Source organism: Lepidochelys kempii, chromosome 2 (assembly GCF_965140285.1).
Source record: "Lepidochelys kempii isolate rLepKem1 chromosome 2, rLepKem1.hap1, whole genome shotgun sequence".
Taxonomy (NCBI): Eukaryota; Metazoa; Chordata; order Testudines; family Cheloniidae; genus Lepidochelys; species Lepidochelys kempii.
In genome coordinates, this window is record NC_136381.1 from 162,373,839 (window position 1) to 162,387,206 (window position 13,368).

Sequence of the window (13,368 nt, forward strand, 5' to 3'; positions counted from 1 at the left end):
CTAAGGACTTTCTTCACAAATAAGAGGGCCTGAAAACCTGTAGCCTGAAGGGAAACTTTGAAATGTCAGCAGGTTTAGACTGGTTGGTTTATTTAATATTTACTGCACTATAATGATTGGTGTAAATGTTGCTGATAGAGTATTATGATATATGGAGATCTTGTGTAATTAATCTTTGTAATTATGATGAAAGTTAAGTTTAGACATTTTCATTGCTTTTAGCTCCTCAGATGTCTAGAAAATCTTGAAATGTTTCATTTAAGTGCTATAAAGCCTAGATTTTTAAGGGAATTACTGATCTCAGCATTGCAACGCATAAGTCTCCATTTTCAAAAGTAATTTAAGTACTGGTGAGAAGTCGCATTGCGGGTATGTCTACCAATCCTGCCAGTCAGCTCCAACAGTTGGAGTATTCCTTCTCAGCCTTTAACAATAGTAAAGACCACTTCCTCACATTTTCTGGAATCAAGAGCTATAATTTAAACCTCTAAAAGATAATTTGGGGTCAACTGCCATTACCCTAACCCTAAAAGTCACAGGCAGGTCACATAGTGTCCTGCACCTACATAAGTCAGCATGCTAGCCTTCACCTTTGCTGCATACAAGGATGGTTGAAGTAAGTATCAGCCCATCAGACATCACCTAGACAAGAGAGTGCAGGTCCCCCTGGAAGTAGTCATGTAAATTGGTGGAAGTATCTCAATAAATCTTCCAGAGGAGTTTCCTTTTCTCCATGCCTACCATTCAAAACTCTTAAAACAGATGCCTCCAACATGGGGTGGGGGTTCACCTGGGCCGCTTAGGTTCAAGGTCTCTGATCTTTCCAAGGGGCCCAATTACACACACACACATTCTGGAGCAGAGTGCAACTCACTGTGCTTGTGCTCCATTTTTTCCAGTTCTTAAAGGGTCATCTGTCCATATATTAACAAGCAACAATGTTTTACTAACAGACACAGAGGAGCAAGATCCACTCCTCTGTCAGGAAGCAGTAGGGCTGTGGAACAAGTGTATTGGTCACAACTTAAATCTAGTGGCTCTCTGCTTACAGGTCTTCAGAATGTTCTGCTTGCTTGCCTCAGCAGACAATTTACAAGCAATCATGATTTGTCGGTAATGGACATTGTCATTCAAGAAATACTTATTGGGGTCAGTGCTCCATAGATATTAGCAATATTGAACAACAGAAAGTTTCAAGACTTCTTCAGCAGGGGATCAAGATCACAGGTCCGTATTAGGGTTGTTCTTGATCCCTGGTCATCAGCTCTCATGTATAAGGCTGTAAGAAAGTTGATTTTGTTGTTCAGAAGCTGAAGTCAAAGCCCCAGGACCTAAACATTTGTTTCATTACTGACTAGATGACTAGTATCTCCCCCTGTTCCTCCATGCGCAGTGTGTGGTGTGGGAGCCCAAACTCGTGCACCCCAGAGCGAGCCCCAGATCAGAGACCTCTAGAAGCCTTCCCAGCCCTGTATCCTGCAGGGGAGACAAACCCTAGTGCCCACCAAGCCCTGTTCACCGGGGCCTCCCCAAGCCTGTCCTTCAGTGCAGACGAATGGCTGTGAAAAGCAAAGTCCTTTGAAATTGTGTAAGAGACACTGCTGCTTGGCAGGCCTGACCCACACCACCAGGTGCAGGTAGACCTTCACCTGCGCAAAGTTCAAGGCAAGCACCAGAAGGGCTTGAGTGCAGACAGTGGCGCTCAATATGTAGCTGGGGCAGTGAAGGGGTGAATGCTATGGGGAAACTAGTCCCATCCTCTGCATTTGCCACAGCCCCCACCAAGTCATGACAAAGAGGTGGCTCTGCCAAATTTGAGTGGTATTGTGACACCATGTGCCAAGTCACAATGCCACTTAAAGTTGCAACGATTTGTAGTTTCCTCAACAAAATCACAGCCCGTGATTTTCTTACAGCCTTACACATGCATTTATCATCCAGTTCTCCTAATCCCAAGGGTAATCAGCATGATCAAACAAAACTCAGCAAAGATAATGCTGGCTCCAGCCTAGGTAAAGGCAGTCTTGGTTTTCATACCCGATGAACCTCTCATTTCAGACCCGATCCAACTGCCTATTTGGCTGTCTTTGCTATCCCAGAAGGAAGGCCAAATTCTGCCTCTGGTTCTAATATTTATAAGATCCAGATTCACTTTATAGTATGGATATTGGATGATTGTCCGTGTTAGAGGGAAGTTGCTCATCGGAAGTCAAAATACCCTTATTAAAAGTAGAACTTAACCAGCACTATATGCTCATAATGGAAAATACTTAGATGTGCATAGGGCCCTGTCATTCATGATAGGATTAGGCTGTTAGGGTATTTCCTAGATTATTTGTATTTTCTGAAGAAAGAGGGAAAGGTCAACATATTTCCACTCAAGGACTGTCTAATTGGGTTATTAGTTGTAGTAAACTTTGCTAATATTTAGCTTAAGTAGCCCTTCCAGAAAGACACTCATCTCACTCCAAGGCCCAAAAGCCTCTGTTGTGTCTTTGAGGAATGTGTTTGTAGCAGACATATATAGGGTAGCCATTTAGAGTTCAGAACATGGGTTTTACACACTTCATTCCATTGAACATCACAGCATGATGCTCATTTTAGGAGGGCCATTTTATAGTCATTTAGACTCCCAGCACCCACCTCCATAAAGTTTGATCACTGAGAGTCCCCATCAGTGGAATATATGTGAACAAGCACTCAAAGAAGAACACTAATTTTGGTTCTTTGAGATGTGCTGTCCACAAGCTGTTGTCCTTTCCCACTAATAGTGTCTTATAATAGCTGGATTCAGTATTGGTGAAGGAATTAAAGGCTGGTTGGGGTTGCCTTTGCCTTTGTTGGGAGCACAGGGACATTCAGGGTGCACGGGCACTCCTGGTCCAAAAAAAATCCAAAATTGAGTGCACTGGTTCATGTGTACCATCCATGGAAAATATATATATAGACAGCATATCTCAAAGAAACTCAATAAGGTAAATAACTGTTTCATCATATGGCTATAATGTTTTCTTCCAGAGATTTTGTAACATTCATTCCTACATGGCGGGTAACTTTGTTCAGACTTAATCTTACAGAGAAATGTATGATAAAGCCAGATTGTGCCTGGCCCATATGCAAGATGGGGTGTGCAGGGCTTGAATTGGAAAACAAATGGCTATTCTTCTAAGAACCACCTGTTTGAAATGCCAAAATAAGACATCCTTCCACAGAAGCTATTTAGTGGTATGGCTTGGATTCCCTTGGGCTCCATTCATTGTTTTGGGGAGTGGGGCGGGGAGTCAGACAAGGTTGCTCTTTAGGCTCAGCTCACCCTCAGTAAGGTATGTTGGAGCTTGTATGCCTCCAGACTTTGGGTTCTCCTTTCAGTTGGAGGAACCACCCCACTCCCACTCAGAAAGTTCAGGCACAAATGTTGTACTTATGTTCAGAGTATGAGAACTAGTTTTGACTAGTGCCTTTAGTGACCCATCTGCAAATTGAAGGGCAGGGGTGGGAGGAGGATGCAGACCAATGCCCTATCCCTTTACACTGGCCAGTAAAGCTAGCCCCCTCCCCCTAAGGTTGGAGGAGACATACTGCATGCTCCTCACAGTTCCCTGAAGGCTGTTGCAAGGCATAAAGCTTCCTAAGGCAGCATCCTTCTTGGCATTCCTTCTGGAGTGGTATGCCTCAGTACTGCCTATCATGAATTCTGTTGCAGTTCATTTGATCACTCAATTTGGAATTCAAGAAAACAGCTCTACTGTTAAAAATGAAGCTCCATTCCTTGTCCTTTTCTGATTTTGATTTCATGTTTCTACATTGCTTTGTTGATTCTCCAAAGCTGACAGAACTAAAATCTTATAGTACAGTAGTTCGCATATGAGTCTGAAAATACTTAAAATTTTCATAATAAAAGGTTGTATGACCATAATCTTGCTTTATTTAGAAAAGCGACAATAAAGTTCAATACATGATTACCCTATAAAATTAATGTAAGTTATTTTAAAATCTTACATTTTTCATGTCAAGAACTACTAAAGTAGTATAATGCTAAATATATAATGCTAGTTATAATAAATTATTTTTTCTTCCAGCCATACAGTATTCCAAACGAATTACTTTTTTGCAAATATACTTTTAATTTTTCTGATTTTTTTTCTGTTGTAAAACTGTTCACTTCCTAGCCTGTATAGCTTTTGCTTAACTAAGTTTTTTTCTTAAAGCGAGTCGAATTTAATGTTATCAGAGGTGGCACCCTTGGAAGATTGAGCCTCCTTATTCACAAAACAGGTATACAAGGAAGTACAAGAAATGAGACAGTAGTTTCAATGCATATCTTGTGTGTTTGCCTATGGTGTTAACAAGGATGCCACTTCTTTATCCTGTTCTCACCAACTGAATTTATGTACTGCACGTGACTGAACAGCCATCAAATGGTAACATCTGGTCACTGCTGACCAGAGCAGGGAGCAAGACATGCACTGAAAATGAAAAGCTTGCTGTTCCATTACTTAATCCACTGAGCCATTCAGCCCTCCATCCTTTCCCTGCCTCTCTACTATGGGTTTGAACAATTCAGCATAATATAGTGACAAACGCTTTTCTTAACCCTTTACACCAGTGTATGTTAAAAAGAGCCAGAAACTGGAACACACAAAGAGACATGTTATGGTGCAGATATATATATTTGATATTTTAAATCGGCAAACTCTTGGTCTTTTTCACGTTTTAAATCCTACTATAGGAGTATTCTTAATGTTATAACCCAGAAATTATATTTTAAAATTGTTATAAAAACTGTTGACTTATAAATGAACCTGTTCGTTTTACCTTTCTGTCCATAGGTGTAAAACAAAGGTGTATCCAGACAACCTTCCTACAACAAGTGTTGTCATTGTGTTTCACAATGAGGCTTGGAGTACACTTTTACGAACTGTCCATAGTGTGATAAATCGGTCGCCCCGACACTTGCTGGAAGAAATTGTACTTGTAGATGATGCCAGTGAAAGAGGTAATACAGTGGTGGTGTTGCTGGTTTTCAGATGCTGTCTACATGGCTTCATGACTTACTGCTTTAAGAAATTCAGACTTGACATAGGTTTAGCAAGGAAAAATAGCAAGGACAAGTAATATTTGAAAAATCGTAGTAATGAAACGATGCCCACATTGGTTTTTATCTGGAACATTCCACACTGAATATATGGTAAAAGCCCACCTACCCACTCATTGTACTCTACTATTAACATTATAAAGGACACAACAGTTCTGGCTATCTTTAAAAAAAAAAAAGGGGGGGGGGCACCAACCTGTTAATTTCAAATTCTGTGCAATCTGTAGTACACTTTGCTTTCTAGGGCATTCACAAACCCCTGCAGTAGTGGTCCCCGTAGTGAGGTCCTGGATCATGGGAGTGCACCGTGGGTTATGCCGGGGTCTGACCCTGGAAGCGGGTCCAGGACACATTGGAATGGCGTTCTGGCACTTTGCCACATGAAGGTTGCCATTTTGTTCCATACAGCATGATGCACCATTCATGAGGTCATGCTGCTAGGATTCTAGTAGAACCAGAAATGAAGGAAGTCTGGGTCATTTAATCAGATGCTAACGGGGTCCTTGGTGGAAAAAAGTTTGGGAACCACTGTTTTGGAGCATGTAAGATTTTTTTATATGCATCACCTGATCAAATGAACACAGACAGCTTTCTGCCCTAAAAACCTAAATAACTCAGATATAAACACCCGTGTGCATAGGTTTGAACTGGTTGAAACTTGACATTTTCATTCCACAGACAAATGTGATTCCTCTTCTTGCCTCCACCGCCCCCCAAAAAAATGACATTCCAAATCAGAAAAATATTTCGATTTCGAAAATTCAGTTTTGGCTCAGCCAAAACCTTACAGAAAAATTGAAAAGTTTCATTTAGATTTTGACTTTAATATTTTTATTTAGTTTGTTTCTTTAAAATTCTGATTTAATTTTTAAATATTAATATTAAATACTAACATTTAATTAAAATGTTTGATATGATATAGTATTGTCAGGATAAAGTTATGCATAATTTATATCAATCACAGTTTTAAAAAAAAAAAAAGGTTTCATGCTGTGGTCACAGTGACCTTGAGGACCTTGCTGCCATTCATTAACAGTTAGTTAGCTTTGATATAGTTCTGTTTGAAACAGGACTAGATCAAAGCTAACTAACACACTGATAATGTGTGGCAGCAGGGTCCATATAAATGGCAAAATTCACAGTTATGTGACAGTGGTGACCATGATGACATAATTGTATCCTTAAGAATTGGTGATTAGTATTGTAATTGATGAATATAAAATAAAATGCTAAATATAAACCTAAAATAAAAAACCTGCCATCTGGTGAAGGATTTTCTCCAATATTAAGTGTGTCCATATGCATATGAAAGTGTTCGAGAAGACCTCTGTGTGTGTGTGTGTAAGTAATATTCATTAACCGATTGTTTGACTGTCCTGTCATCTGTTACCTTCATTTATATAACCAGTGAAGATTATTTCCATAACTTGGGAACGTTGCAGCAGTGCCAGAGATTGCTCATTAGGTAGAGGATAGTGAATGCAAAGGATGACACATTAAGCAGGTGAATAGCTACAGAGGAAATCAACGTGAGCTTTGAAGACCATCACTAGAGCAACTGAATCTAATCTCAGAGTGAGAATATTAGCTGAATTGAAGGAAAGTATGAAAATGAAACAAAAAGGCAATGAAGTAGTAGGGCTAAAGTCTGAGTAGTGATTATGGTCCAGAGATTCAATATGACTCTGCCATTGCATGGAACAATATGGACATCTGGGAATTAAAGTATTAAACTGAGAAATAACATAGGACAAAAGAAGAGAGAACAATCATGCACAAAAGCAAATTCCACTACATTCCTGCAGAAAAACTTGCTTGATCAGAACTACTTTTCAAAATGTTTTCTAGTCAATGAATTTGTATGTCTCTTACTGTTGGAGTCTAGGTAGGATGCAAATGTAGTCCCCAAATTTCAGTTGGTGGCATACTTAAATATTAGCTTTCTTGTTTACTGATGAAGCTTTCTCTGTACTAAATGTGCAGGCAAGCCTATTTCAGATTGAAACCCAGTCTTATAATAGAGTGTACTAGTACAAGAAGTTACAAGGTAATTGGAACCTCAAACTTTCCAAGAAACACACAATGGGATTCCTTTAGATCAGTGGTTGGCAACCTGCGGCCCATGAGGGTAAGCTGATTGCGGGCTGCGAGACATTTTGTGGACGTTGCCGTCACTGACCAAGTCACAATACAGTATTCATAAAATCATTACATTACTCTATTCTTAGATTACATAGTAATTCCATGTCCTTCACATACACTTTCCATCTTCATTTGTCATGTTATTTTGTAATTCTTAGTTTTGTAACATGTAAGCGCACATTTAAATATAAAGCTAAAATGAAAAAGTAAAAAAATTACATTAAAATATGTATAATTTCAAAATGAAAAGTCCTTAAAAATCAGAGCATTCTGTTCTTACAAGGTTTTTAAAAACTATTTAATTGAAATTACCATGTTCCCATGGGACATCTCAGTTTTGACTAAGTAACTTCCTCTGATAAAAACGTTCTGTCAAACGTTTTGACTAGTTGTGGCACAGGTAAACTAACTTTATATTTAACTACCTTGATTCCACTAACCAGTTGTCAAATGTTCACTCCTCAAGCACTATAACAGCTTTAACATGGAGTCAGACAATCCCCTTGGGTACTCCGATCTGTCTTACCACCCAGGTAAGCCTGACTTTGTGATAGATGGTTTCTTACACCAAGGATCATAGCAATATTCAGGTTACTCTCAGTCCCAAAGGACTGATCACTTACCCCAGGTCAACTGCGCTTTAGCTCTCACATCAGTGACCAGGATTGTAGACAATTCCATGTAACTGTCTAAAGATTTATTATATAGGGAAAGGAAACAAGTGTTTACAAGGTTAAAGCAGGTAAGCATATATATACACACACATGAGTTCCAAACCTCAGTTTCAAAAAGTAATAGAAGCTTCTATAATAAGAAAGCTCTGTATGTTCTTTATGGCTAACCCAGACTAGGCACTGGGGTCTAGTACTTATGGCTACTAATTCTTGCCCCCAGAGTCCAAGCAGCATAAAGATACAGGTCCTTCTTGTTGGGGGATTTTATTCCCTTCCCTCCCCTTCCGATCTGAGCTGCAGGCTCAGCTGATCCAAGGAATTGACTTGCATGACTCATCTTCATGGGCAGGGGAGAGTAAACAGTCTTTTATCCTTTTTTTATGTTCCACACTAGTCCGTCTGGTGTTGATTGTCTTTCTTTGATGGGAAGGGACATAAAACCTTCTGCTGTTAACCAGCATTTCACGCTAATTAATGCCTCTCAGCTGTCTGGTGATTTATACAGTTGCAGAGAACTACAATGCAAATGCTCAAATGTTACCTTACAATTTGAGATACAGATGTTATAAATGAGATTAATGCATGCAGCAGTTTACAAACATTCCGTAAAGTCTAAACACATTTTTATAATTCTAATATCTATTTTAACAATACTAACACAGGTGAGCCAGAGTGGTTCCAGCTATGTATTTGGAGTGGAGACATGGGAACCTTTGCGTGAGCTGGCACCTGGTTTGTCAGCATCACACCTGAGTTAATTAGTCCCTCTGTACTAAGAACTAGGTCAGCACTGGATGACTGTAGGTCACATCAAGAGCGAATGCACTAGCAAGGATCAGAGAAGAAACCAGGTGAAGCCATGCTAGCTAGCCAAACATACAGAGAAAAATGATTCAGACCTTTTAAAAGAAATATCAGTCTTTCTTCCATTTATTATGAACGACTGTGGCAAGGCCATTGCATAGAACTATTGAACTATTTATTGAAACTTTTAAATGACTACATAAGAATGGCCATATTGGGTCAGACCAAATGTCCATCTAGTCCAGTATCCTGTCTTCTGACAGTGGCGAGTGCCAGATGCCCCAGAGGGAATGAACAGAACAGGTAATCATCAAGTTATCCATCCCCTGATGCCCATTCCCAGCTTCTGGCAAACAGGCTAAGGACACCATCCATGCCCATTCTGGCTAATAGCCATTAATAGGCCTATCCTCTATGAACTTACCTAGTTCTTTTATGAACCCTTTTATAGTCGTGGTCTTCTCAACATGCTCTGGCAAGGAGTTCCATGGGTTGACTGAGTTGTGTGGAAAAAATACTTCCTTTTGTTTGTTTTAAACCTGCTGCCTATTAATTTCATTTGGTGACCCCTAGTTCTTGTGTTTATGAGAAGGAGTAATAACACTTCCTTATTTACTTTCTCCACACCAGTAATGATTTTCTAGACCTCTATCATGTCCCGTCTCTCCCCCCTCACCCCCGCCATCTCTTTTCCAGGCTGAAAAGTCCCAGTCTTATTAATCTCTCCTCATATGGAAGCTATTCTATGCCCCTAATCATTTTTGTTGCCCTTTTGTGAATTCCAGTATATCTTTTTTTGAGATGGTGACCACATCTGCACGCAGTATTCAAGATGTGGGTGTATTGTGGATTTATATAGAGGCAATATGATATTTTCTGTCTTGCAGTCTGTCCCTTTCTTAATGATTCCCAACATTTTTGACTGCTGCTGCACATTGAGTGGATTATTTCAGAGAAATATCCACAAAGACTCCAAGATCTTTCTTGAGTGGTAACAGCTAATTTAGACCTCCCCATTGTATATGTATAGTTAGGACTGTGTTTTCCAATGTACATTACTTTGCATTTATCAACATTGAATTTCATCTGCCATTTTTTTGCTTAGTCACCCAGTTTTGTGAGATTCTTTTGTAGCTGGTCACAATCTGTCTGGGACTTAATTATCTTGAGTAGTCTTGTATCATCTGCTAATTTTGCCACCTCGCTGTTTACTCCTTTTTCCAGATAATTTATGAATATGGTGAATAGTACCGGTCCCAGTACTGATTCCTGGGGATCACCACTATTTACCCCTCTCCATTCTAATAACTGACCATTTATGCCTACCCTTTGTTTCCTATCTTTTAACTAGTTACCAATTCATGAGAGGACCTTCCCTTTTATCCCATGACAGCTTACTTTACTTAAGAGTCTCTGGTGAGGGACCTTGTCAAAGGCTTTCTGAAAATCTAAGTACACTATATCACTGGATTCTCCTTGTCCCCATGCATGTTGACCCCCTCAAAGAATTAAAAGTAGATTGGTGAGGCATGATTTCCCTTTACTAAAACCAAGTCGACTCTTCCCCCAACAAATTATGTTCATCTATGTGTCTGACAATTCTGTTCTTTTATAATTTCACCCAGTTTGCCCAGTACTGAAGTCAGCCTGTAGTTGCCGGGATCACGTCTAAAGCCCTTTTTAAAAATTGGCATCTCATTAGCTGTCCTCCAGTCATTTGGTACAGAATCTGATTTAAATGATAGGTTACAAACTATAATTCGTAGTTCTGCAGTTTCACATTTGAGTTCCTTCAGAACTCTGGGTGAATACCATCTGGTGACTTATTGCTGTTCAATTTCTCAATTTGTTCTAAAATCTCCTAATGATGCCTCAATCTAGGATAGTTCCTCAGATTTGTCACCTGAAAAGAATGATTCAGGTTTGGGAATCTCCCTCATCCTCAGCTGTGAAGGTGGGTGCAAAACATTAGTTTAGTTTCTCCGCAGTATCATCATTGAATGCTCCTTTAGCATCTCGATTGTCCAGTGGCCCCACTGGTTGTTTAGCAGGCTTCCTGCTTCTGATATATTTAAAAAAAAAATTGCTATTTCTTTTTAAGTCTTTGGCTAGCTGTTCTTCAAATTCTTTTTTGCTCTTCCTAATTATATTTTTACACTTCATTTGCAAGAGTTTATGCTCCTTTCTATTTTCCTCACTAGGATTTAACTTCCACTTTTTAAAGGATGCCTTTTTGTTTCTCACTGCTTCTGTTCCTTTGTTGTTTAACCACGGTGGCACTTTTTTTGGTTTTTACTATATTTTTTAATTTGGGGTATACATTTAAGTTGAGCCTCTATTATGGTGCCTTTAAGAAGTTTCCATGCAACTTGCACTTTTGGCACTAACTGTACCTTTTTAATTTCTGTTTAACATCCTCATTTTTGTGTAGTCCCCCTTTCTGAAATTGCATGCTACACTGTTGGGCTGCTGTGGTGTTTTCCCCACCGCAAGGATGTTAAATTTAATTATTTTTATGGTCACTATTACCAAGTGGTCCAGCTATATTCACCTCTTGGACCAGATCCTGTTCTCCGTTTAGGATTAAATCAAGAATTGTCCTTCCTCCTGTGGGTTTCAGGACTAGCTGCTCCAAGTAGTCGTCATTTAAGGTGTCAAGAAACTTTATCTCTGCATCCCATTCTCAGGTGACATGTATCCAGTGAATATGAGGATAATTGAAATCCCGTATTGAGTTTTTTATTTTTATAGCCTCTCTAATCTTCCCTGAGCATTTCACAATCCCTATCACCATCTGGCCCGGGTAGTCAGTAATAGATCCTTACTGCTATACTCTTATTATTAGAGCATGGAATTAACTATCCTTTGAGATTCTGTGGTACAGTTTGGTTCATTTAAGATTTTCTACTTTGTTTGATCCTACGCTTTCTTTCACGTACAGTGCCCTCCTCCACTAGCATGACTTGTTCTGTCCTCCCGATATATTTTGTACCCTGTATTACTGTGTCTCATTGATTATCCCCATTCCCCCAAGTTTCTATGAAGCCTATTATATCAATAGCCTCATTTAATACAAGGCACTCCAGTTCACCCATCTTATTACAATATTTAAGACTTCTAGCATTTGTATATAAGCACTTGAAAAACTTGTCACTTTTTAGCTGTCTGCCATTACATGATGTAATTGAATGGGACTCTTTTTCATTTGACTGTTTCTCATGAGATCCTACCTGTATTTTATCTTCCATCCTCCTTCCTAGGACATAGAAAATCTCCATTAATAGGTCCTCCCCAAGGGAAGTCTCTGTCCGAACCACATGCTCCTCCGCACCGGTCTGCTTTCCTCCAGCTCTTAGTTTAAAAACTGCTCTACAGCCTTTTTAATTTTAAGTGCCAGCAATCTGGTTCCATTTTTATTTAGGGGGAGCCCATTCTTCCTGTATAGGCTCCCTCCTTCCCAAACATTTCCACAGTTCCTAATAAATCTAAAGTCCTCCTCCCTACACCATTGTCACATCCACGCATTGAGACCCTGCAGTTCTGCCTGTCTAACTGGCCATGTGCATGGAACTGGAAGCGTTTCAGAGAATGCTACCATGGAGGTCCTGGACTTCAATCTCTTACCTAGCAGCCTAAATTTGGCCTCCAGGACCTCTCTTCTATCCTTCCGTATGTCATTGGTACCTACATGTACCACGACCACGGCTCCTCACCAGCACTATGCATAAGTCTATCTAGATGTCTCGAGAGAATCCGCAACCTTCGCACCAAGATGGCAAGTAAATATGCTGTTCTCCTGGTCATCACAAACCCAGCTATCTATGTTTCTAATGATAGAATCCCCCATAACTATTACTGGTCTTCCTAATAAGTGGAGTTTATATTTATACAATAGCCTAACAATTAGGGCTGTCAAGCGATTAAAAAAAATAATCGCGATTAATCGTGTGATTAATCATACTATTAATAATAGAATACCATTTATTTAAATATTTTTGGATGTTTTCTACATTTTAGATGTATTGGTTTAAATTACAACACAGAATACAAAGTGTACAGTGCTCACTTTATATTTTTTATTACAAATATTTGCACCGTAAAAAACAAAAGGTAGTATTTTTCAATTCACATAATACAAGCAATGTAGTGCAATCTCTTTAAAATGAAAGTTGAACTTAAAAATGTGGAATTGGGTACAAAAAATAACTGGACTCAAACAAAACAATGTAAAACTTTAGAGCCGACAAATCCACTCAGTTCTACTTCTTGTTCAGCCAATCGCTGAAACAAGTTTGTTTACATTTGCAGAAGATAATGCTGCCCTCTTGCTTACAATGTCACCTGAAAGTGAGAACATGTGTTCAGATGGCACTGTTGTAGCTGGCGTCGCTACATGCCAGATGCGCTAAAGATTCATATGTCCCTTCATGCTTCAACCAGCATTCCAGAGGACATGCATCCATGCTGATAACAGGTTCTGCTTGATAACAATCCAGACTGACACATGTTCATTTTCATCATCGGAGTCCGATGCCATCAGCAGAAAGTTGATTTTCTTTTTGGTGGTTTGGGTTCTGTAGTTTCCGCATCAGTGTGTTGCTCTTTTAAGAATTTTGAAAGCATTCTCCACACCTGGTCACTCTCAGATTTTGG

General features: G+C 39.4%; 1 protein-coding gene across 11 annotated transcripts in view; it reads left to right on the forward strand.

The window, feature by feature from the left end:
• Positions 1–13,368, forward strand: part of GALNT1 (polypeptide N-acetylgalactosaminyltransferase 1) — a 193,756-nt gene that overhangs the window by 107,925 nt on the left and 72,463 nt on the right. For all 11 annotated transcript variants that reach the window (XM_073332672.2, XM_073332679.2, XM_073332671.2 and 8 more), the window contains one exon: positions 4,830–4,996. In XM_073332672.2, coding sequence (XP_073188773.1) covers positions 4,830–4,996 — 167 coding nt within the window. The remainder of the gene's footprint in view (positions 1–4,829; positions 4,997–13,368) is intronic.